The 27489-nt window shown below is 42.0% G+C and overlaps 1 protein-coding gene across 1 annotated transcript in view; it reads left to right on the top strand.

Annotated features, from left to right (window-relative positions):
* hadh (hydroxyacyl-CoA dehydrogenase) overlaps positions 1–27489 on the top strand; it is a 41731-nt gene that overhangs the window by 1031 nt on the left and 13211 nt on the right. The window contains exons 2-6 of the mRNA XM_033022113.1: positions 4962–5090; positions 9258–9415; positions 14409–14535; positions 15537–15626; positions 22925–22997. Of these exons, the coding sequence (XP_032878004.1) occupies positions 4962–5090; positions 9258–9415; positions 14409–14535; positions 15537–15626; positions 22925–22997 (577 nt within the window). The remainder of the gene's footprint in view (positions 1–4961; positions 5091–9257; positions 9416–14408; positions 14536–15536; positions 15627–22924; positions 22998–27489) is intronic.

Genomic DNA, 27489 nt, shown 5'->3' with positions numbered 1-27489 from the left:
CCGGTTGAAACCGAAGACCGAAAAAGCTGGAGTAACTCAGCAGTCAGACAGTGTCTCTGGAGAAAAGAAATAGGTGACGTTTTTGGGGCCCTTCTTCGGACTGAAAGTCAGGGGAAAGGGAAACAGATATAGACGGGGATGTAGAGAAATATAGAACAAATGAATGAAAGATATGCAAAAAAGTATCGATGATAAAGGAAACAGGCCATTGTCAGCTGTGGCGTAGGTGAGAACGAGTACAGACAATGATGCTCAACTGGACGACTTTGATGCTGGTACGACTTGGGTGGGGGAGGGATAGAGATTGAGGGAATGCAAAGATTACTTGAAGTTGGAGAAATAAATATTGGTACCACTGGGTTGTAAGCTGCCCAAGCGAAACATGAGATGCTACTCCTCCAATTTGCGTTTGGCCTCACTCTGACAATGGAGGAGGCCTAGAACAGTAAGGGAGTCAGTGTGGGAAGGGGAATTTTGCAACCGGGAGATCAGGTAGGTCCAGACGGACTGAGTGAAGGTGTTCAGCGAAATGATCGCCCAGTCTACGTTTGGTCTCGCCGATATATAAGAGTCCACACCTTGAACAACAAATACAGTAGATCTCACCGATGTTTAAGAGATAAGGCGGCCATTTCACAAAACACTTGCACTCAGTCCGCCAAGGCCTATTGGGTCTCCAGGTTGCTAACCATTTAAAATCCTCTTCCTATTCCAAAACTGACCTTTCTGTCCTGGGCCTCCTCAATTGCCAGAGTGTGACGACACGCAGACTGGAGGAATAGGTAATTTTAGGTAACTACAAACCCTCCCTCTCCACCTTCTGCCCCGAACCCCCTTTTTCCCTCCCTTCTTCTCCTGTGCCCCATCTGGACCAGCACCTATTTCTCCCATTTCCCCTCCCCTTCCATCTACATTCCTTCCTCTAGCGTCACAATTTGCAACTCTTCAATCCTTTTGGCTCACATCTTTTGTCTTTTCATCTCAGGCCTTTGTCCAACCATCTAGCTATCAACCCCCTGCCCCTCTCCTGCATCAACTTATTAACTGCCAGGCTTTGTCATGCCTGTCCCCTCATCCAGCTTTCTTGCCCCAGCTACAATCAATCTGAAGAGGGGTCCCGATCCGAAACGTCACCTAACCATGTTCCCCAGACCTGATGCCTGACCTGCTGAATTACTCCAGTACTTTGTGTCTTTTTGGTGTAAATCTGCATCTGCAGTTCCTTGTTTCCACATTTATTCATTATCCTTAAGACTTGAGATGTTTTAATATAATTCATTGCCAACAAATTATTTTTGAAGTGTAGCTGTTATAAGGAAGTGTGGAATCATGTTTACACATAATTAGTCCGAAGGAATGAAACAAAAGATTTGAGGAAGGTCATTCTTGCTATTGTGGGAATGCAGCGTAGGTTCGCGGGGTTAATTCCCGGCATGGAGGGACTGTCATAAGATGAAATAATGGAGCCACTGGGCTTGTATTCATTGGAATTTAGAAGGATGAGAGGGAATCTTATAAAATTATTAAGGGATTGGACACGCTAGATGTAGGAAACATGTTCCTGATGTTGGGAGAGTCCAGAACCAGGGGCCATAGTTTAAGAATAAGGGGTAGGCCATTCAGAACTGAGATGAGGAAAATCTTTTTCACGCAGAGAGTTGTGAATTTGTGGAATTCTCTGCCTCAGAAGGCAGTGGAGGCCGATTCACTGGATGCATTCAAAAGAGAGTAGGATAGAGCTCTTCGGGCTAGCGGAATCAAGGGGTATGGGGAGAAGGATGGAATGGGGTACTGATTGTGGATGATTAGCCATGACCACATTGAATGTCGGTGCTGGCTCGATGGGCCGAATTGCCTACTCCTACACCTATCTTTGTCTATGTATAAGATAATTAGCCAGATAGCCCCTCTTTAGGTTCTGTTGATTTGAAGTATGATGTTATCTGAGCAGATTCCATTAAGTACCTGTGTTGGAAGGAACTGCAGATGCTGGTATATACTGAAGATAGATGCAAAGTGCTGGAGTAACTCTGGGGTCAGGCAGCATCTCTGGAGAAAAAGGATGGGTGGCATTTCGGATTTGAACCCTTCCTCAAAGTCTTGGTCTTGGAGAACATCTTGTCCAGTGTCGTGGAGTTTGCTTTGTCCACAGAAATGCCACCTATCCTTTTTCTCCAGAGATGCTGCCTGATCCGCTGAGTTACACCAGCACTTTACGTCGATCTTCCATTAAGTATCTGATGTGACTACCTTATATTTGTCTTTCCTCTATGGTACTAGAATAATTATTCAAGCTTAACTATAAAAGTATCATTAGGTTTAAAGCACTTTCAGACAATTGAAGATCATGTTCAATGCAAAACAGTGACATATCCTCGTATGAATTTAATCACCTTGGTTTGTAATCCTTAATTCCTTGTCATCCCATAGCCCAATTCAATTTTTTTTTAAAGAACACAACACAAAGTTTATTTTCTAGTGAAAATGTCTTCTATGTTATAGATGAAGAAAGAATGCTTCATTTGCCAAAGATTCCAGAACTAATTGGTGGCTCAGCGTACTTTATAGAATTTGTGGTGGTATAGTTTGTTCGCTCGTGCATCAGACGACGTGTAGCTCGCTGTTGGCCTCTCTCGTCGTCCAACATGTTGACTCCGGATTATATCCTCTGGATGATCTTTCAGTTGTGCTCTTTATTAAAAGTCATTGTTTTCTTGACTTACAAAAAGTTGGGTTTAATTTTTTTAGCCAAGTTTAACTTTTTAGAATCTTGTATGTAAGTTGCCAAGACTTCATTTAAAAATATGTATATAATGGAGTTTTAACTTTTATTTCCAGATCGGAACGTTTTCAGTTAATAATTAAATAACCAGAAACGAAGAGCATACTTTCTGCAGAAGGCTGACTAAAGTGTGACGTGTTTACTTTAGTGTGTAAAATACTGTTGTTTCTTATTATTCAACTTGAACTCGTGTTATGTATGTTCTTTATAACTTTGACTATCTGACTGCTTCATCTTCATTTCACAATGTGGAAGTGCTGGATATGTGCTAAAGGGATAAAAGGCTTTGCATTTGCCTGGTAGCATATCACCGCTATTGTTCAGCTTTATGATAGTATTGGTTAAAGGAGGAATGATTAACTCTAACATTGGAGAACATCTTATCCAGTATCATGGAGTTTGCTTTGTCCACAGATAAGATGTACTATTTCTCAGTTTTTATCTTAATTAAAGGACAGAAAGCAAAATAGTGTATTGTTTCCTTGTACCATCAGACTCATAACAGCTTCTTCCCCTCTTTTATCAGGCTTCTGAAAAGTCTTTCCATAAGCTACAGTACTTTAATATTTTAGCTCAGATTATGTGAACAAACCCTAGAGTGAAAATTGAACCCATAAACCTTCTGATTCCAAGACTACAAATGGAATATCAGGAAAGGGAAGAGTGAGAAAAGTTTACTTACTTACCTCTTCAACCCCGATCCCCTAAAGTCTCTTGTTAGTTAATATATTATAGCAAACATTTAAACTCCTTGAGCATTGTTTTACTAAAATGTTTTAAATTCATTTTTTGTTGAATCAATTACATTTTCGCATCAGTTTGTTTGATCTTCTGGATCTTCTGTCGTAATATTCAGCGTCAGACCTCATTGTTGGCGAGAAAAACAAAGTTAATATTTCAGGTCAAAGTCCTTCCATCAGAGTTTGAACCAGACATTAACTCTGTTTTCCTCACACCGTTCATTTAGCTTGAACACCGGAGTATTTCCTTTTTTTTATTTTGCTTTTTTAAATTTTAGAGCAATTGTAATATTTTCTTTTTGATCAAATTTTATAATATTTAGTCCACTATTATGTTTGGTCCTTGCAAGGCAACAGAGTAAATATTTATCCTTAGCTGCCCAGGCTAAATGCATGCATGAGGATTGGCTACAAATTGTATTTACTGTAATTACACTTGCATATTTAGTTCCATTTAGCTGCCTCGGAAAAGCACCCAGCATAATGAAAGACTTGAACCACTCACATCATTCCTTCTGCTCCATGCTGCTGTCAGGCAACGGGTACAGAAGCTTGAAAGCGCGCACCACCATACTCATAACAGCTTCTTCCCCTCTTTTATCAGGCTTCTGAAAAGTCTTTCCATAAGCCACAGTAGTATCTGATTCACCTCTACCCAGTTGTGGGCAATGGAGTTTGTCCATGGAACAGCACTACAATGCTGAGAACTATATTCTACACTCTATCTTCCCTCGCTCTACCTACTGTACTTGAATTTGACGAATGTAAAGTGTTATCTGATCTGATTTGACAGCATGCAAAATAAAGTGTATCACTATATCTCAGTACAGGACAATAATAAACCTAAACCAAAACCATTTAGAATCAAACTTGGGGCGTATGTATAAATGACAGCCATTAGTCTTGTGTCGATGGTGCTCCTGGGGAACGTAGTCATTTCTCATCTTTCGTCACAGTCCTGGTCCATTAACGTTGGAATTATTCTATTCATGTTTCTTTTAACTCTTTCTGTTACCTATAATAGAGGGAAAAGAAATGAACATTTGAGATGATGATGGGTGTTACAGCTCAACATTTGGTTCTTTTAATATTCTTTCAAATTGCTTGTTTATATTTTGATACTGAAATTAGGTTAATTCACATTGATGATGTTATCACAAATAATCCCATATAATTTGTATTGGCAACATCTCGAGCAGAATTAAACCCCGATAACTAGGCAACTTGGTACTTCTGGGCTATTGCTAATCATACAATCCTGGAAGGGCCCTAAACCCATAAATGGAATGGTCCTACCCCTTTAAGATCACATTTTCATTTATATCACATTTTCATTTCCAGTTGGTAAATTCTTAGTAACATTGAAGTAAAACATACCTTGAGGGTCACTAAATTGGGCTACCATGTCATTGATGGATTGATGTTTCTACTTCTACTAGGTAGCTGCTGCAACAGGGCACTCGGTAATTCTGGTGGATCAGGCTGAAGATATCTTAAAGAAATCATTGAAGAAAATCGGAGACAGCGTTGGGCGTATAAGCAAGAAGAAGTTTATAGATAAGCCTGAGGTGATGCTTTGACAGTTATGATCTTGTTACGTGTATAGGAATTCATTACTTTTTAATATATATATTGCCAATTGCCATTTCAATGAAAGTCTTCACATATTCACCAAGCAAATTGTTTAACTAAATTCTACTTGTTCCACTCTACTGTGGAATGCTGATCATTAGAAGCCACTAATCTAAGACAATGTAAAGTTTCTAATTTTAAATTGGTATTGAGATACCTCTGGTGACAGAAACCCACAACTGCGACTATATTTTAAATTTCTCGTGAAGTTTTATTCCTTCTTGTAACTTCCTTCACGATGTCACTCCAAAGTTAAGCCCTTCATCTGCATTACGTGATGTTATATGTTGGTGTGCAATTTGGCTGCAAACGACAGCCCAACCCTAGCCCAGTTAATGCACTGGGCTAGGTACATATTATTTTATTTTATCCTCTCTCCAGGTAAAGTCTACCAAATCTGCCCACATCACACTGGATATACAGAGCTTGATTAGTGATAGTCAGCGTTGCTTTTGTAGGTGGGAGATTGAGTATCACAAATCTCTTATGGATGGTAAAGAACTGCAGATGCTGGTTTAAATCGAAGATAGACACAAAATGCTGGAGCACTCAGCGGGTCAGGCAGCATCTCTGGTGAGAAGGAACGGGTGACGCTTCAGGTCGAGACCTGTCTTCAGCTGAAGAATGGTCTCGACCCGAAGCGTCACCCGTTCCTTCTCTCCAGAGATGCTGCCTGACTCACTGAGTTGCTCCAGCATTTTGTGTCTACCCTCTCTCATGGATGGGAAAGGTATGGAAGGATATGTGCCAAGTTCAGGTAAATGGGATTTGTTTAGATGGGGCATCTTGATCGGCATGGACGAGTTGTGCCGAAGGGCCTGTTTCCATTCTGTATAACTGCACAACAATTCATTGGCTGCCCATTTAGGTTATGTACCACAATAATCCTTGAAAAATAGAGCTGGATTCTGCTGATCCCATATCCTAATTCCCTTGCATTGCACACCAAATAATTTGATTGTGATTTTGTTTTCCTGTTCTTTACACTGGTTAGCAGATTTCTGAGCATATGTGAATTAATATGACAACATATTGGTCCAATATGTCACGATTGGAAAGTATTTTGTGCAGCTACTGCACTAAATATGTATTGGCAACTTCCATCTAATCAACCATTGTAATCCAAAAAAACAATTGTCAGTGCCAATCAAAGATCTAGTATCTTTGATGCCAATATCTGTGTTATGGAATTGATTTGTGTCAAGTGAAGCGTATGTTTTATACCACTTTTTATTTTAGATAAATGTTTCTTGGCATTTCAGAGGTGAAACATACTGATGCCAAGTCAAGAGTTAAAAAGAGGATTTCAATAAAATATATTGTTTTATAGAATGCTTTACGACAGGAGGATGATGTGCCAATACACTCGAACAAGTTTAGGTTGCAGGGTGACTTGGATAGGTTGGGTGAGTGGGCAAATGCATGGCAGATGCAGTATAATGTAGATAAATGTGAGGTTGTCCACTTTGGTGGCAAGAACAGGAAGGCAGATTATTATCTGAATGGTGTCAGATTAGGAAAAGGGAAGGTGCAACGAGACCTGGGTGTGCTTGTTCATCGGTCACCAAAGTGAGCATGCAGGTACAGCAGGCAGTGAAGAATGCTAATGACATGTTGGCCTTCATTGAGAGAGGATTTGAATTTAGGAGCAAGGAGGTCACTATGGATATGTGGAAAATGGCTCCCATCTAGAAGGAAGTGAATAAAATCTTGGGAGCTAAAGAGAAGTTTGAGATGTGGGCATTAAATGAACTATTGCCAAGATCCTTTACAATGCAGAAACAAATGACTAAACAGCTTGATCTGTTTCCCTTTGCCTCTGTGTCCCTCAATGTATGAGCAAAATTAGGATCTTGCTGTGTTGAAATTTATGGATGTGAATTTACATCCAACTGTGGCACATTTTCTGGGATACAAATGTATTAAGTTAATCATAAATCAGATTCCATTTTATGAAGGTCTGTTAAGAGACCTTATTACATGCTCCATGTGTGGAATTGAGTGGTAATGGCTGTGACTGTCTCGCCTACATATTGGACCAAATTTTTTCTTTTGATCTAAAACTTCAAAGCTTGAAGTTTCAACAAATCAGGCCTTTTGGAACAGACATAATTAAAGTTTAAAACTTCTGCTGTAGATTGCAATTTAACCCCGTTTTTTTTAACAACCGCAGCTAAATTGGAACAGAAGCTGTTTGTAGACATTCAGATGTGTCTCTGTAGACCAAGACTACAAGTCTGTTTAATTGAATGTTAAACATTATAAGTCTCTTTGTTTCTGTTGAAGCTGTTACAGGAAAAAAAAAAAGCCTGTGATAAAAATGTTCAGAATTAAATTTTCTTGCTTCATTATTTAACAGGAGAGCATGCAATGAGTCTCTAAACAGATTGGTTCCATTTCGTTATTGATGTGCTGACTGACCTCAGCACTACGGTGGCCTTTATATTTACCTGATAATGTGATTAATGGTGCTTTCAGGAATGGCTTTCTCAAATATATTTCTTACTTTTGGATTAATATCCCTTTATCTTTATTTAAAATATGGCATGTGTTCTTTCAATGTTTCTTGTTTGCTTCTGGAATGTGGCCATGCTATGTAATCATGTACCAGGAAAATTGACTCCAGGATAGCACTTTCATCATTCAGTGGTTCGATGGTAATTTATTGTCACATGTTCCTAGGTATGGTCAAATTTTTTTTTTTGCGTCCACTTCAGTTAAAACCTTACTATGCATAGGCACAATCATATTTAAGTACAAATGTATAGGAAGAGTAGATTGCACTGAGGCAGAAGACTAGAGTTGCCATGTTTCTGGCGCCATCTTATACCCTTCAGGTTCAGAGGGGTTGGTAAATATGTTAGAGTTTTAACTTGGTCATATAGGCCCTTTATCCTGGTGGTGGCACTGAGTTAGGTTTGCAGGGGTCGGCCTGACCAGATGATTTTGTCAATGTCCTCCTCCGTTGATTCGTGCCAACACCTTGATACAGACACGTCGATCCGTGAATCCGCCATCCCTCACATCGTGCCTATTGCTCAGCTTCTGTACCCCACAGGCGACCTGGGGACACCCAGAGTGCCTCCAAGGGCACGAGATGTAAGCCACTTGCCAGCTCACTGGCACCGTTCCTTTCCTCCATTTCAGGCCCTTCTGAACAGCTAGTTTCAATGCTGGTGAGTTGTGTTCATGTAGGTTGAACTGCCCCACCAATACATCATCATAACAATTCTGGGTGGAATTACCAAATAAGAAAATACTCACAAATTGTGAAATTAGTTTCCACATTTAAAATCTGTAATGGTTGTAAATTATCAGACTCTGTGCTTTTTAAAATTCTAGAAACATCAGTGATCATGCATAATTAATTATCTGAGGAAAGACATTCTTGCCATAGAGGGAGTACAGAGAAGGTTCACCAGACTGATTCCTGGGATGTCAGGACTTTCATATGAAGAAAGACTGGATAGACTCGCCTTGTACACGCTTGAATTTAGAAGATTGAGGGGGGATCTTATAGAAACGTACAAAATTCTTAAGGGGTTGGACAGGCTAGATGCAGGAAGATTGTTCCCGACGTTGGGGAAGTCCAGAACAAGGGGCCACAGTTTAAGGATTAGGGGGAAATCTTTTAGGACCGAGATGAGAAAAACATTTTTCACACAGAGAGTGGTGAATCTCTGGAATTCTCTGCCACAGAAGGTAGTTGAGGCCAGTTCATTGGCTATATTTAAGAGGGAGTTAGATGTGGCCCTTGTGGCTAAAGGGATCAGGGGGTATGGAGAGAAGGCAGGTACAGGATACTGAGTTGGATGATCAACCATGATCATATTGAATGGCGGTGCAGGCTCGAATGGCCTACTCCTGCACCTATTTTCTATGTTTCTATAAATAATCATGGTGTGGGAGCAACCATTTCATTCTCCAACAAGAATCAATGCATACCAAGAAGCTTTTGCACACAGCTTGTCAGAATGGTGTAAATTAATAGCTTATTTATTAATAATTCATTTGCAGTGCTCTATTGTAAGTTTGCAGATTAATGAACATATGAGAAGGAATACTGTGCTCCACTGTTCATTTCTGCTCTCTTCCCACAATAGGCAGGTGCAGAATTTGTTCAGCAGACTCTTCAGAAAATCAGTACCAGTACAGATCCAGCTTCTGCGGTCCGAAACACAGACCTGGTCGTGGAAGCTATTGTGGAAAATGTTACTGTTAAGCAAGAACTTTTCAAAAAACTGGATCAGTGTGCACCAGAGTAAGTATGTGAGTTATCTTTGGATCTCTGGGCGAAATTAATAAGATTTAAATTGTGCACTTTTCCAAACAAATATTTCCTGTGTGAAACTTGTCAGACAAGCTTTTGTACACAACACTGAAGATAGGCACAAAAACCTGGAGAAATTCAGCGTGTCAGGCAGCATCTCTGGAGAAAAGGAATAGGTGATGTTTCGGGTCGAGATCCTTCTTCCGAATCATCACCTATTCCTTTTCTCCAGAGGTGCTGCCTGACCCGCTAAATTACTCCAGCTTTTTGTGTCTACCTTTGGTTATCAGGTAACCTTCTATAATCATAACTGAGATATAAATATTGGTGAGAAAATAGGAAAACTCTCCTTCACTTAAGTCCGCATTGGTTTAATATCACAAATGCACAGATGTATCTGTTCTAGAGTGGAAGCCATTTACTACTTCACAAGGTTATTGTTTGTCTTTCATTTAACGGTATTTGTTTATTGTGGAATGCCTTGTGTATTTTGTTTAATGGGCAATAATAAAATGTTTTGCCCAGCGCTGCCATTTTTGATTTATTTTAGTTTAATTTTTAATTTAGAGAAACAGCATGAAAACAAGTCCTTTCACCCATCATGTCCACATTGACCATCGAAGAGTCGTTCACACTGGTTCTATGTTATCCCGTTTTCTCATCCATTCCCTACATACCAGGGGCAATTTACAGAGGCCAATTAACCCACAGGTACACATATCTTTGGGATGTGTGAGGAAACCGGAGTATCGGGGAGAAACCCTATGCAGTCACAGGGAGAACGTGCAAACTCCACACAGAACAGCACCTGAGGTCAGGATCGAACCGGGATCTCTGGCGCTTTTAGGCAGTAATCTCCACCAGCTGTGCCACTGTGCTACCCTGCGCCACTGTATCACCGGATTGTTGGTGAACTGATCATATCGTTAGATTTCCTTGGTGTCTTCCAAATCCTCTGTTCATGGGTGATGCAGATTAATTTCTGATCGGTTGTTTTTAATTCTTGGTAAATTCAGGCAAATTAAAAAGAAGTTGACATGTAATAGAGTGGAAATTCATCCTTAGTTATTTACGTAATTGTAGCTTCTAAAATTCAGTTCCATTTCAGTTAATCTACAACAATAGAATAACATTTCATGAATGAAATACAATGAATAGTCATTATTGGGTTGCATGTTTAGAGCAAGTGGCCAAGGACACTTGTCCTATATCATATATTATTGATATATATTTTATGATGTTATGGAAATAATGGCATACTTTTTAGTGAGACAGGAACCTCTTGAAACTTGGAAATATCCTGGAAATGATTAAATCTGCAATAATAATTGTGGGTTTTATTGTATTCACTCTTGATTGTAAAACAAGTTGCTTTGAAATGTGGTTTTAATTGAGAATGCAACTTAGTAAGCTTTGTTGCAAGGATTTGTTCAGTGTGAGGTACTGTGGGCGATTGGCAGCAGCATACCTCTCTACCTCAGCACAATTATAACCTTATGCCCAGCTCTTTTCATAGAAACATGGAAAATAGGTGCAGGAGTAGGCCATTTGGCCCTTTGAGCCAACACATTCACAGGGCTCGAAATTAACGGTTGCCCGGGTGCCATTGACCACTCAAAGTGCCGCTGGGCAATCTAAACACCGAGTCATTTTGCCCGGCTTGGCAACCAGTTACTCCAAAGAACTGGAGTAACTCCGCGGGTCCGGCAGCATCTCTGGAGAAAATGAACGCGACGTTTTGTGTCGGCGGTGACGGCTGTATTGCGTGGGAAAGATACTAGATGCGGGGTGACAAAGGGTCGAAGCGAATGACGGCCCCCGAACAGCGACAGCGGCTCCATCTCCTCCTTCTCCCGCCCTGATAAGGGCCGCTGCCTGCAAACCCGCTAACTGCGCACTTTCAAAACAAACCCTCCTGCACGCCGAGGCCGGGAGGAGGGAGAGAGGAGGAGGCCTCGGCGTGCGGGGGGGTTTTTTTTTTTAAAGCGGTTATAGCCGTTAGCGGGTTTGCAAGCAGGAGGAGGGGGAGATTGAGCCGCTGTCGCGGCTGCTGTGCGGGACCCGTCATTCGCTCCCACACTTCTGAAGCAGCTGCACCAAAGATGCTATAGCTATAGGATCTTTGAGCTGCACCGCTTGGCCCCGCACCTTGCTGTTGGCTGGCGGAGGAGGGAGGCGGTGGGGAGGAATTCCCAAAGGCCAAGGCAGCGGGGCGATGTTTTCGAGGAGCGCTGACCTTCCTTCCTCCCAGGGACGGAAAACCCGGGGGGGCAGAGGGGACATGTTTTGAGAGGTGGGGGACATCCGCCCCAAGTTTTTGTGATCCCGATTTTAAAATCTTCGCTTTCCGCAAGGCAGTGGGGGTGGGACTGAGGATAGAGTGCGGTGATTGGAGGAGGGAGACGTGGCACAGACCTGCACCTCACCCGCAGGCAGGATCGATCCTGGCCGGGTCTCCAGCGCTGTCCCGTCCTCACCCGAGTACCCCCCCCCCCCCCCCCACGGGTGGCCAGAGTGGTCGGGAGTCAGGCACGAGCTGTACCCCCAGGCCCACAGCCAGCGCAGAGAAGTAGCGCTAAACCCAGCTCAACTCTGCCTGTCCCGCCAGGTTAACCTGCCTGGGCTTGCGGGAAATATGGCCAGCGCGGAAAAGCAGCGCTGGTATCCCGTCAGTCCAGACAGGGCTGTAGTTAACCCGGTGAGACAGGCAGAGTTGAGATTGAGATTGAGCCCAAAGATCCTAGAGGAGCTCCTCTAGTATATTTGATTGAGCCTCCGAAGTCTCGCGCGTGTGTGTGAGTGTGCGCATGCGCGCGCGGCCGCCCCCCGTCCCCTCCATGTTTTGATAGCGAGTTCCGCTCTTGCTTCCTCCCCACCTCGCCCCCCTTCTCTCTCTCTCTCTCTCTTGTACACCCCCTCCACCCCCCCCCCCACCCCCCCCCTTATCCTGGGACCCCTCCTCTACATCCAGCACTGATCCCCATTCCCGCCTCTATTCAGTCCTCAGTGACATCCCCTGTGCTCCCCACGCCATCCCCCCCTCCCCAATCTATTCATCCTGCGCTGATCACCCTATCCACCTCGCATTAATTCTCCTGCCACCACCCCAATTCACCCTGTACTTACCCCTTTCCCATCCATCCTGCACTTCTCCTCCATCCATCCTGTACTGATCCATGCATTCATCCCGTACTGACCCACCCTCCATTTACCCTGCACCTTCCCCTTATTCATCCTGTAGTAAACACCCATTCATCCTGCACAGACCCTCCGATCCACACTGTACTGACCCCCCCCCCCCCCCCCCCATTCATCCTGCGCTGATCTCTCTCCCCCCCCCCCCCCCCCATCCATCCTGTACTGATTGAATTGAATTGAATTTCCTTTATTGTCATTCAGACCTTTCGGTCTGAACGAAATTTCGTGCCTGCAGTCATACATACAATAATACAATAATAAACAACAGTAAACACAAATTAACATCCACCACAGTGAGTCCACCAAGCACCTCCTCACTGTGATGGAGGCAAAAATCTTAGGGCTGCAGTCTCTTCCCTCCTCTTCTCCCTCTGCGCTGAGGCGATACCCCACCGGGCGATGGCAAAATCAGTCCCGTGGCTCACCGAGCTCCGCGAACGGGCCGGCTCAAACACCGCGGCCCGGGGTGGTCGGAGCTGCCGCCCTCCAGTCCAGCGGAAGCAGCCGCTGACGACGTCGTCCACTGGCCCGCGGCCGAACCCCGCACTCAGGTCACCGCCGCCAGAACGCCGTCTCAGCCACCGGAGCACCGTTCCAGCCCCGAGCCGGGTCGCCCTCACATGAGTGCCGTTCCACCCTCGGGCTGGGCCGCCCCGACGGGAACGTCACAGCCCCTCACGGGAGCGCCGTTCCAGCCCCGAGCCGGACCGCCCTCATGGGAGCGAGCCCAGGGCGAGTCCTGACAGGCTCTGCCTCCGGAGCCACGAGGTCGCCAGCTCCGCCATTAGGCCTCAGCGCAGACGGAGGCAGAGAAGGGGGATACGACAAAAAAGTCGCATTCCCCCGAAGGGAGAGACAGCAAGCCCTGTTTCAACCCCCCACCCCCCACCCCCCCCCCCCCCACATAAACACAACCTAAAAAACAAAAACTTAACTAGACAAAACGAAAAAAACAACACAAAAAAGTAAAAAAAAACGGACTGCAGGCGAGCCGCAGCCGTTCACCAGCGCCGCCACTTCCGGAGATCCTCCCATTCAAGAAGAATGGGGGGAACAGTCTGAAGAAGGGTCTCGACCCGAAACGTTGCCTATTTCCTTCGCTCCATAGATGCTGCCTCACCCGCTGAGTTTCTCCAGCACTTTTGTCTACCCCATCCATCCCGTACTGAACCCCCCCATTCAACATCACTGACATCCCCTGTGCTCTCTCCTCACAATTTTACCTACTCCAAACAACACGTACTAATTCACCTGCCTCAATCCATCCATTCTGCACCGACTGCCTTCTAAGTTAAGCGAGAGCCCTGCATCATTCAATATGATCATGGCTGATCATCCACAATTAGTAACCTGTTCCTGCTTTTTCCCCCATATCCCTTGATTCCTTTAGCCCTAAGTGCTAAATCTAACTCTCTTGAAAACATCCAGTGAATTGGCCTCCACTGCCTTCTGTGGCAGATAATTCCACAGATTCACATCTCTCTAGGTGGAAAAGGTTTTTCCTCGTCTCAGTCCTATATGGCCAATTCCTTTCACTCTATTAATGGAAAATATTCCTTCACTCTTCTTTCCTTCTCGCTGCATCATGATCCTGAAACTCCCTGCCTAGCAACATTGTCAGGGAATTGTCAACACACAGACTGCATTTGTTTAAAAAAAAATCAGCTCACCATCATCTTCTCAAGGGCAGCATAGAATGAACACTACATTCTGGCCTCCCCCAAAGGGATAAAAATGTATTTTGTTGCTATGAAGAAATCATTTGTTTTCTTTCCTTTTCTGATAGGAATACTATTTTTGCCAGCAACACTTCATCTCTCTCAATTGGTGAAATGGCAAGCGCTACAACAAGACTGGATCGATTTGGTGGGCTCCATTTTTTCAATCCTGTACCCTTGATGAAGTTGGTGGAGGTTTGTTTCTATTGTTTACAAATTAATTGAAGGACCAATGGAAATAAATAAAATGAAGAAACTTTAAGCTAACCCCATATTCCTTCTATTATATTGATTGAATTCATTTTTTTCATAGGAATAGCATGACTAATGATTTACATGTATTTTGTGTTTGTGCATTTGTCTGAGTCGATGTGCCTGTGATACTGATGCAAGCTACAATTTTCATTGTACCTGTACCTCGGTGAACCTTTGCATATTAGAATGAATGCAACTTGAACTGAACACGATTTATTGGTATCACATTTTACATAGTTTCCACCATAAAGCCAGCCATGTATGTCTATGTTAATATTTGTATTCTACTAATGGCTCCTCCTCCTCTCTTAAATCAATGTTATCAACACAACCCTCCATTGTTTTCTCTGCCAGTGTTATTTGCTCCAGCTTCCATTTCTGTTTATATCTTATAATTGCATTCTAGTAAAGTTTCAAATAAGCTATTGGTTTAATTGGTGACGTGTTTAGATCTTCCCCCAGAAGCAGAAATTGCTCCATATTTTCCTTATCAAACACTTCACTACTTCTAAAGACTTCAGCGGATTCCTGTGATCCTTCTCTTTTCCTGAAAGAAATCTCAGTTTTGCTCTGCATGGATAATTTATTAACCACCTTCTTTCTTACGCTTTGGCATCAGTTGTCTCGCACAGCTTTGTTTAACTGTGTCTGTTCCTTACGTTATGTGTCTAATCAGCTTCCAGGAAAAATGGGGCATGTAGAATCCTACACTTGAATAGTTCAATGAAAATTATAATATTAATCAAAGTTAACAGTATTTTTTCTGTTTTTAATCAATACTATTTTGTTAAGTTCAGTTGTTTTTACACTAAACACTCAAATTAAATTATTCCATTAAAAAATTGTATCACTAGAATCAAGGGTTGATAAACTGTTCTGTGGATGAGAATTTTGTTAACAATTAGACTTATTTTAATGTGTCTTTTAATCCTTTTGATTAGGTGATTCAGACTCCAGAGACCAGCCAGCAGACATTCGAAGCATTAATGAATTTCACCAAAGCATTGGGGAAAAAACCTGTGGCTTGTAAGGTAGGTTTCTTCCATATCCATTAACTCTATCTTCCATAATCGGCCATCTTGATACTGCAGTGGTAAAGAAATTACAAATTAATTTCTGGGATAGAGAGATCTTCCCTTCCTCTCTACTTAATTCCCTTTCAGCATTTTGAAGGGACTTTTCCCATTGGGACCTCCTGGTCTTCTCTTTCATCACCACCAAACATCACCCTTCTTGTAGCAGTTAAGCACACAACCACAGGAGAAATGACATTGCCCTGTTAGCTATTTTTCTGATTATCCATGGAATCAACGAATCCTTTCAAGTGAAGCAGTGTTTCATTTGCACTTGGTGCTCACATTGTGATTTCTTCTACATTGGAGAAACCAAACACAGGTTCGTGACGTCCTTGTGAATCATCTGCATTCAATCCGCAGGAGTCTGAGCTTCCTGCTACCTGTCCCTTTAATTCTCAATTCCACTCTCACTCCGACCTACCAACCTGGGGCCTCCTTCACAGTTATAGTGAGATGCAAAGTTAGCCTGAGAAATGGCTCCTCATTTTCGACCTGATACTTCCTTCTGGGTTATTGATGGGAAGTCATGTTTGAAGGTTCTGTTGGAAGTTGAATCCCAGAATAAGTAAGAGGGAGCCGCAGTGTATGTGATGTATTTGAATTATCAGAGAGGCTTCGATAAGGTGCCGTGCAAGAGGCAACATTTGTTTATGGAGTTGACGTGTGAAGTGAGGATTAGTTAATGGACAGAAAACATTGTGTAGGGAATAGGTGGACTATTTTTGGTACGTTGAGCTGCCTTGTAAGAGGATTTGTGTAGAATTTACTGGAATTACATTAGACTGGTGAGTTTGCAGCTGGGATATTGTGGACAGGTTCCACCTCCCCACCCAAGAAAGGGTGTACTTGTGACAGAAGGAGCAAACTTAGGGTTCATCAAATTGATTCCTGAGATGGGAAGGTTGTCCAATATGTAGAGATTAAGCAGACCAAGCTCAAAGAGTGAAAGATGACTTTCTTAATTGGTTAAACTGGATAGATCCACAAATATTATATCTCCTGTCTAGAATGGTTTGCAATTGGGGATCTCAATAAGAAGTCAGCTATTTACCACAATGATAAAAATAATCTTCAGAAGGGAGTGAATCTTAAGAATTATCTTTGTAAGAGGGCTTTGGAGTTTCATTGCTGAGTACATTAAAGACAGGGACAGATAGATTATTGGATATGAAGGGAATTACAGTGCCCTCCATAATGTTTGGGACAAAGACCCATCATTTATTTATTTGTCTCTGTATGCCACAATTTAAGATTTGTAATAGAAAAAAAATCACATGTGGTTAAAGTGCACATTGTCAGATTTTATTAAAGGCCAATTTTTATACATTTTGGTTTCACCATGTAGAAATCACAGCAGTGTTCATGCATTTCGTTGTCTCTGTACTTTACACTGACAATGACAATTAAAATTGAATCTGAATCTGAATCGTCCCTCAATTTCAGGCCACCATAATGTTTGGGACACATGGCTCCACAGGCATTCGTAATTGCTCAGGTGTATTTAATTGCCTCCTTAATGCAGGTAGAAGAGAGCTCTCAGCACCTAGTCTTTCCTCCAGTCTTTCCATCACCTTTGAAAACTTTTAAAGTTTATCAACATGAGGACCAAAGTTGTGCCAATGAAAGTCAAAGAAGCCATTATGAGACTGAGAAACAAGAATAAAATTGTTAGAGACATCAGCCAAACCTTAGGCTTACCAAAATCAACTGTTTGGAACATCATTAAGAAGAAAGAGAGCCATGGTGACTTACTAATCGCAAAGGGACTGGCAGGCCAAGGAAGACCTCCACAGCTGATGACAGAAGACTATAATAAAAAGAAAAATCCCCAAACACCTGTCCGACAGATCAGAAACACTCTTCAGGAGTCAGGTGTGGATTTGTCAATGACCACTGTCCGCAGAAGACTTCATGAACAGAAATACAGAGGCTACACTGCAAGATGCAAACCACTGCTTAGCCGCAAAAATAGGATGGCCAGGTTACAGTTTGCCAAGAAGTACTTAAAATAGCAACCACAGTTCTAAAAAAAGGTCTTGTGGACAGATGAGATAAAGATTAACTTATATCAGAGTGACGGCAAGAGCAAAGTATGGAGGAGAGAAGGAACATTCCTCATCACTCAATTCCTCCAACTCCTTTGACCCCCGGTCCCCTGCTATTTCCGGCAGATTATTTATGTCTTCCTTAGTGAAGACGGAACCAAAGTAGTTATTCAATTGGTCCGCTATATCCTTGTTTCCCATGATCAATTCACCTGTTTCTGACTGCAAGGGACCTACATTTGTTTTAACTAATCTCTTTCTTTTCACATATCTATAAAAACTTTTGCAGTCAGTTTTTATGTTCCCTGACAGTTTTCTTTCATAATCTATTTTTCCTTTCCTAATTAAGCCCTTTGTCCTCCTCTGCTGGTCTCTGAATTTCTCCCAGTCCTCTGGTATGCTGCTTTTTCTGGCTAATTTGTACGCATCATCCTTCGCTTTGATACTATCCCTGATTTCCCTTGTTATCCACGGATGCACTATCTTCCCTGATTTATTCTTTTGCCAAACTGGGATGAACAATTTTTGTAGTTCATCCATGCAGTCTTTAAATGTCTTCCAATGCATATCCACCGTCAACCCTTTTAGAATTAATTGCCAGTCAATCTTGGCCAATTCACGTCTCATACCCTCAAGTTACCTTTCTTTAAGTTCAGAACCATTGTTTCTGAATTAACAATGCAGGGGGGTTAGCTCCCAAAACAAGCATAAGCTAAAGATGGCTGCAATACAGGCCTGACAGAGCATCACCAGAGAAGACACCCACCAACTGGTGATGTCCATGAATCACAGACTTTAAGCAGTCATTGCATGCAAAGGATATGCAACAAAATACTAAACATGACTGCTTTCATTTACATAACATTGCTGTGTCCGAAACATTATGGTGCCCTGAAATGGGGGGGGGGGGGGGGAGGGACTATGTATAAACACTGCTGTAATTTCTACATGGTGAAACCAAATGTATAAACATGGCCTTTATTAAAATCTGACAATGTGCACTTTAACCACATGTGATTTTTTCTATTACAAATCTCAAGTAGTGAGTACGGAGGCAAATAAATAAATGTCCCAAACATTAAGGAGGGCACTGTATGAGAATGACTCGTATTCATAATGACTATGAGATGAGATGGCCTTACTTAATGTTGACGTAGGTGCAAAGGCCTGATAGATTACTCCTGCTTATATTTTTACGTTCTTACTTATCAGTGACGATTGCATTTGACAGAATCATAGAAAAGTTTAAGACTTCTCAGGATTGGATTTGGAAAATGGTAATTTTAGTGAGGAGAAAATAATCTGATCCAATATCACTGATGCAAAAAGTAGTTCATTGAGAATTGAGCTTTGAGAAGTCTTCAAATTTGAGATGGGTAAAAGCATAAAATAAATAACTATATTTATAGAATGTCTTTATGAATAATGTTCTGTAAATGAATAGATTACTGAAAGTGGAGCTGTGGTAACATTATGACAAGTATAGAACTGTAAGGAAGAGGGGAAATAAAATATGTGAGAAGGGCTAAAACAACCTGGTAAATGAGAATTTATTTTTAATGATGGCTGGAAAAGCAGAGAAATTATGATAAATATATCAGATTTTAATTTAACCAATGATGCATGGTTCTGATATCCATAATCCAAAAAGTATGCAAGGCATTGGGGGCAAGGGAATTAAAAAAAAAATCACAATAATGGTTCTCGAACTGAGAGTTCAGTATTAAATGGAGAGGATGAAAAGGTACTTTTGTATTAAAAATGGAAGACTGAGTGGGAACATATAAGGCTTTAAAATTCTGCAAGGGAAGGGTAGGTATTTCTATAATGGAGAGTCCAGAACTGGAGATCATGAATACAAGGTTGTCACTAATAAATTCAGCAGGAAAGTCAGGACTACGAATAAATTTACCGATATTTATTAAGACAGACAGCAACGTATGTTTTAAGAACAGGAGAAAGACAGTTGGACGGAGGAAATTGGAGCAGTTACTGGAAGTGTCTTTAGAGCAGTCAGGGTTACTGTCGAAGAAGTACTGAAGGTACTGTCGTGTTTGAAGGTAGACAAATCTCCAGGGCCTGATCAGATATATGCGAGGACATTGCAGGAAACTAGAGAAGAAATTGGGGAGCCCTGGTTGAAATTTACGAGTCGTCCTTAAATACAGGAGAGGTGCCGGAAGACTGTAGGGTGGTAAATGTTGTAAATCTGGAGGGTGGAAAATGTGGCAAATCTGACTTATCAGTGAAGAAGTGACCAAAAAGGTTGATGAGGGCAGAGCTGTAGATGTTGTGTACATGGACTTCAGTAAGGCATTCGATAAGGTTCTGCATGGTAGACTTCTCTGGAAGGTTAGATCGCATAGGATCCAAGGAGAGATAGCTGAATGGATTGGCTCCATGGAAGGAAGCAGAGGGTGATGGTGGAAAGTTGCTTCTCGGACTGGAGGCCTGTGACTAGTGGGTTCAGTGCTGGGCCCGTTACTGTTTATCATCTACATCAACGATTTGGGTGAGAATCATACAGGGCAAGATTAGCAAGTGTGCTGACGATACAAAAATTAGAGATTTTGCAGATAGTGAAGATGTTTGTGAAAGATTGCAGCAGGATCTGGATCGATTGGCCAGGTGGGCAGCAGAAATGTTGATGGAATTTAATACAGAGAAGTGTGAGGTGTTATATTTTGGGACATATAACAAGGGCTGGACCTACACAGTAAATGGTCGGCCTCTGGGTAGTGTTGTAGAGCAGAGGGATCTAGGAGTGAAGGTGCATGTTTCCTTGAAGGTTGAGTCGCAGGTAGATAAGGTGGTCAAAAAGGCTTTTGGCACATTGACCTTCATCAGTCAGAGTATTGAGTATAGAAGTTGGGAGGTCATGTTGCAGTTGTATAAGACGTTGGTGAGACCGCATTTAGAATATTGTGTTCAGTTCTGGACACCATGTTATAGGAAAGATATTGTCAAGCTTGAAAGGGTTCAGAAAATATTTACAATGATGTTGCTAGGACTAGAGGGTGTTAGCTATAAGGAGAGGTTGACTAGGCTGCATCTCTATTCCATGGAGCGCAGGAGGATGAGGGGAGATCTTATAGAGGTATATAAAATAATGAGAGGAATAGATCGGGTAGATGCAGTCATTTGCCCAGTAGGGGAATCAAAGACCAGAGGACATAGGTTCAAGGTGAAGGGGAAAAGATTTAATAGGAATCTGAGGGGTAACCTTTTCACACAAAGGATGGTGGGTGTTTGGAACAAGCTGCCAGAGGAGGTAGTTGAGGCTGGGAATATCCTATAGTTTAAGTAACAGTTAGACAGGTACATGGCTAGGACAGGTTTGTAGGGATATGGACCAAGCACAGGCAAGTGGGACTAGTGTAGCTGGGACATTGTTGGCCAGTGTGGGCGAGTTGGGCTGAAGGGCCTGTTTCCACACTGTATCCCTCTATGACTATGAATCTAAAGGGCCTGTCCCACTTACACGATTTTTTTCAGCGACTGCCAGCACCAGCCATAGTTGCAGCAGGTCGCCGAAAATTTTCAATATGTTGAAAATCCAGCGGCGACCAGAAAAAGGTACGACTCTTTGGGCGACTACTCACGACCATACAGGCGTCACATGGGACATCGCGTAAGTGGGACAGGCCCTTAAAAAGTTAAATAATCACGTGGAAGAAAGGAGGAGACAATTATACTAATATGGTTAGTCGGAGACAGGTTGTAGCTTGCTTTATATAGGCTGTTCTACATAGGCTTGCATTGACCAGTTGGGCTCAGACTGTTTCAATGCTTCTAAGTGAGTAATAGAAAATAATTGCAATTGTCCTTACAATTATGCTGCCGGCGAGAATGTAGATTTGCTCGCTAATGTAATGTTGGAATCCTTGAGAGTTAATACTGAATAAAATGGATATAAAATCATGAGCAGAACTCTGGGTTCATACTGTATGTTGAGCTGTTGGAAGCAAACAAAAGCTGAAACTCTTCCTGCATGTTCCCATTCCCATTCCTTTGCAAACAGTCAAATTACATCTTGGGACCTTGGCATTCCAGTGCTTTGCTGAGGAAAACAAAATGATAAAAGAAGAACAGATATTTCCTTTCAACATTGAAAAGCCTGAGTATTCCCACAAATATTTTTGCTCATCCATGAAGTACCTTTAGGGCTTGAACTTATCCTTAGTCACAAAGGCATTAAGGAATGCGCACTTTTACTTTCCTTGCTCTTATTTTTAGATATTTTGTTCTAATTGTATGTGATTGTAGGCAGACAGTGGTGCAGCTGGGAGCACTGCTGCCTCACGCGGCAGAGATCCGTGTGCTTTCTGTGATTAGAGATTGCTAGTTCTCCCTTTGACTGCGTACGTTTCCTTCAGGTGGTCAGGTCCCCCCACATCCCAAAGATGTGTAGGCTTGTAGGTTACTTGGCCTCTGTAAATTGCCCATTGTGTGGAGGTGTGTGGTGGAATCTGGGGGAATTAATGAATATTGGGAGACAATAAAATTGGATTAGATTTGTGTAGATTGAGTGTAAATGGGTGATCAATGATCAGTCTGGACACAGTGGGCCAAACGCTTTCTCTCTCTAAGAATTCCAAATGTGAATGCAGAACTTTCACTTACTCCTGGGTAAAATATTTTTGATCGTTTGTGGTCGTGTTTTTGATCTGGTGCAATATATAATAAAAATCTATTTTATCATTGTAATAAAACTCTTGTAAAGCATAGTAAAGCTTTGGCATTCAATCATATCATTTAGTCTACAAAGCCCTTAACGGGTTTGCCCCCACCTAGATCAAAAGTCTGCTTACCCACCACACCACCTCAGATTGCCTCAGACCACCTCAGATCGGCCGACTTGGGGTTACTGAACATCTCGCGGTCTAGTCATAAGCTCAGGGGCGACCGCGCCTTTGCGGTTGCAGCTCCTAGACTGTGGAACAACATCCCTCTTCCCATCAGAACTGCCCCCTCCATCGACTCCTTTGTTGAGACTTAAAACTCATCTTTACTCTCAAGCCTTTCATGATGTCCTCTGAGGGAGGGCTATATGTATGTATTTATGTATGTACTTATTCTATGAACCAATGTTGTATAACGTTAGTACCTCCACCAATTGTAAAGCACTTTGGCCAACGAGAGTTATTTTTTAAATGTGCTATAGAAATAAAAGTGACTTGACTTGACTTGAATCTGTTCTTTCATCAGGACACTCCTGGGTTTATTGTGAATCGGCTTCTGGTACCGTATATGTTGGAAGCTGTCCGGCTGCATGAGAGAGGTAGTGATAATTTAAGCCATACAGGGTTAATTACAAGTTAGGTCATGGAAATCTATTATTTCAGATTCAGCTCTATTTCACAAATTGTTCTCTATTTTTTTTTTCCCCTTTACCTCTGTAGGAAAACCGTTGTTTTAACATAGCACAGGTGTTGAAATATTGCACACTGTGCACCTAATCTGCTGAAGCTTGCCTCTCACCAGGCTGGTGGGTAGTGACATAAAAACACAATTAAACAAGCTATGGCTCCCACAAGAGCCGTAATATTTGTGAGACTCTAGCACTCCTTTATGGGTGTTTAACATCTCCAATTTTATGTTGGCAAATTTGCTCTCAGCAACTTACATTTTCTGCATTGCTTGGTCCACCTCCAGTGCATCCCATTACCCTCGTATCGTTCTGCCAGTGAGACTGAGCATCTCTATTAGACAATAGGTGCAGGAGTAGGCCATTCGGCCCGGAGCCAGAACCACCATTCACGGTGATCATGGCTGATCATCCACAATCAGTACCCTGTTCCTGCCTTCTCCCCATATCCCTTGACTCTGCTATCTTTAAGAGCTCTATCTAACTCTCTCTTGAAAGCATCCAGAGAATCGACCTCCACCGCCTTCTGAGGCAGAGAATTCCACAGATTCACAAGTCTCTGGGTGAAAACGTTTTCCCTCATCTCTGTTCTAGATGGCATACCCCTTATTCTTAAACTGTGGTTCCTAGTTCTGCATTACCCCAACATCAGAAACATGTTTCTTGCCTCTAGAGTGTCCAATCCCTTAATAATATTATGTTTCACTAGGATCTCCTCTCATCCTTCTAAATTCCAGTGTATACAAGCCCAGTCACCCCATTCTTTCAACATATGACAGTCCCGCCATCCCGGGAATTAACCTCGTGAACCTACGCTGCACTCCCTCAATAACAAGAATGTCCTTCCTCAAATTTGGAGAACAAAACTGCACACAATACTCCAGGTGTGGTCTCACCAGGGCCCTGTACAACTGTAGAAGGACCTCTTTGCTCCTATACTCAACTCCTCTTATTATGATGGCCAACATGCCATTAGCTTTCTTCACTGCCTGCTGTACCTGTATGCTTCCTTTCAGTGAATGATGAACAAGGACCCCCTGATCTCTTTGTACTTCCCCTTTTCCCAACTTGACACCATTCAGATAATAATCTGACAGCCCAGTCTTGCCACGATAGTGGATAACCTCACATTTATCCAAAATTAAACTACATCTGCCATGCATCTGCCCACTCACCCAACCTGTCCAAGTCACCCTGCATCCTCATAGCATTCTCCTCACAGTAGATGCTGCCACCCAGCTTTGTGTCATCTGCAAATTTGCAAATGTTACTTATAATCCCTTCATCTAAATCAATAATGTATATTGTAAATAGCTGTGGTCCCAGCACCGAACCTTGCGGTATTTCACTAGTCACTACCTGCCATTCTGAAAGGGACCCGTTAATCCCTACTCTTTGTTTCCTGTCTGCCAATCGATTTTCTATCCATGTCAGTACCCTAACACCAATACCATGTGTTCTAATTTTGCCCACATAACCTCCACAAACTCATTTAAGTTTCTAGGCACCTATATCTCCAATAATCTAAAATGGCACATCAATGCAGACCACGTCATCAAGAAAGGTCAACAACGCCTATATTTCCTCAGACAGCTCAAAAAGTTCAGAGTCGATAAACACCTCCTGGTCCGTTTCTATCAATCAATCATTGAAAGCATCATCACCTCCTCAATCACAGTCTGGTACGGTAACACCGATAGTCACTCACTACACAGAATACAACGCATTGTCTCCAAGGCCTCCAGGATCATCAACTCCCCCCTCCCCTCAATCTAGCAATGTTACAAAATTTTGAGATTTTAAAAATCAAGTCTGTAATTTATCCCATCAGATAAAGCATAAAAATAAGTTTAATTTGACACCTAATTCACTTTCATATCTCAAGTATTTAAAAAGTTATGGCCATTTGCATACTCGGAAATGAGCATCTTGTTCCCTATTGATTTTCTATGGACATAACAAAAAAGTTGTGATCGTGAACAGTCAAAAGCCCATAACTTTCTTAAAAATTAAGAGAACTGAATGAAATTTTCAGTTATCATAGATTGAAGCATTCTGAAACAAATATAACATAATCTTACTTGGATGACCTGAAATTAAAGCATATAATTAGTTAGTTACCTAATTGTAGCTAATTTCAGACTTCAATTACTAGATCTAAACATCTATCCATTTCTTAATAAATGATTAACATTTTTAAATAGCCTAAATGTCCAAATAATATTCACAAATAATTCACAATAAAACATGATTTTTAAATCTCATTTACATTAATTTATAGGCCAAATGGAAGGAATTCAGTGTTCAATTGCTGTAAATAAATGCCCATTTAAATCAGCTTTCCAGTGGGTCCCTGTGGAACGCGCTGGTTTAGAACGTTCACATTGCGGTAGATTTGTGCCCCAAATGCCCAGAAAAATACTGCGCGATATAATGGGCCCAAAATGAGCTACTCGCAATATTAAACTTTGTATAAAGGGATCTTTAGAAGCCCTTTTTAATGTAAAAATATACAACCTACCTTCTGTGGTTTGCTTTATGAGACCCTGCGGTTGCTGGCGGTCGCGGGTTTAGAGATTGATTTTTAAACTACTATAACTATTATTCAAGGCCTTTAAACCTAATAATAGCTTTTGCGACGGGGTCTTCCAGCGATTTTTCGTTAATAATTAACTAGGCTGAACATCTTCGATTTGAACAGCCTAGAGAAAATCGCGTTTTAAACCCGCCCCTTCTAAACGGCGCCAAAATCGCGCACACCCGCAGCGGCAGATTTTCAACGACGCTTCAGGTAGGCTTTGCAACATACCTACTCAATCCATTCCAGTTATCTCCAACGTACCTCAAAACGGGCAAAAAAGATCATCTCGGACCACTCCCATCCAGCAAATCACCTTTTTCAGTTTCTCCCTTCGGGGAGGCGCCTCAGGTCACTTGCTACTAAAACCACCCGCTTTAAAAACAGTTTCTTCCCCTCAGCAATAAGAACTCTCAATTCCGTCCAATAATCAGACAATAATATGACTTTTGATGTATACAGTATCTTGTCTATGGTCTTTGTTTGTTCTTTTGCACTATGTATTGTTGGTGAGATTTGTGATTTGTGATGTGGTATGGATGCACTTTATTACGGTGATCTGTGTTATTAGTGGTATGTAACAAAAGCAGTGTACCATCATGTACCGAACCCAAATACCACCAACCCTGGTTGCGTGGCAATTAAAGATTCTATTCTATTCTATTCTATGTGGGACCTTATCAAAGGTTTTCTGAAAGTCCAGGTACACTACATCCACTGGCTCTCCCTTGTCCATTTTCCGAGTTATATCCTCAAAAAATTCCAGAAGATTAGTCAAGCATGATGTCCCCTTCATAAATTCATGCTGACTCGGATCGATCCTGTTACTGCTATCCAAATGTGCTGCTATTTCATATTTTATAATTGACTCCAGCATCTTCCCCACCACCGACATCAGGCTAACTGGTCTATAATTCCCTGTTTTCTCTCTCCCTCCTTTCTTAAAAAAGGGGGATAACATTAGCTACCCTCCAATCCACTGGAACTGATCCTGAATCTACAGAACATTGGAAAATTATCACCAATGCGTCCTCGATTTCTAGAGCCACCTCCTTAAGTACCCTGAGATGCAGACCATCAGACCCTGGGGATTTATCAGCCTTCAGTCCCATCAGTCTACCCAATACCATTTTCTACCAAATGTGAATTTCCTCCAGTTCCTCCGTCACTCTAGGTCTTCTGGCCATTAGTACATCTGGGATATTGTTTGTGTCTTCCTTAGTGAAGACAGATATAAAAGTACTTGTTCAACTCGTTTGCCATTTCCTGCTTCCCCATAATAAATTCACCTGTTTCTCTCTTCAAGGGACCCACATGTGTCTTAACTAATTTTTTCCTCTTCACATACCTAAATAAGCTTTTACTATCCTCCTTTGTATTCTTGGCTAGCTTACCTTCGTACCTTATCTTTTCTCCCCGTATTGCCTTTTTAGTTGTCTTCTATTTCTCTAAAAGTTTCCCAATCCTCTGGCTTCCCATTCATCTTTGTTATGTTATACTTCTTCTCTTTTATTTTTATACTGTCCTTGACATCCCTTGTCAGACACAGTTGCTTCTTACTCCCCTTAGACTATCTTCCTCTTTGGAATCAACTGATCCAGCACCTTTTGTATTATACCCAGAAATATCTGTGATTGTTGTTCCACTGTCATCCTTGATAGGGTCTCTTTCCAGTCAACTTTGGCCAGCTCCTCCCTCATGCCTCCATAGTCCCCTTTGCTAAACTGTAATACTGACACTTCCCATTTTCCCTTCTCCCTCACAAATTGCAGATTAAAACAGCATGTTATGGTCACTACCTCCTATTAGCTCCTTTACCTTGAGTTC

This window comes from Amblyraja radiata, chromosome 1, assembly GCF_010909765.2.
Source record: "Amblyraja radiata isolate CabotCenter1 chromosome 1, sAmbRad1.1.pri, whole genome shotgun sequence".
Classification (NCBI taxonomy): Eukaryota; Metazoa; Chordata; class Chondrichthyes; order Rajiformes; family Rajidae; genus Amblyraja; species Amblyraja radiata.
Note: the sequence above shows the minus strand (reverse complement) of the source record. Positions and strands in the feature narration are given on the sequence as shown.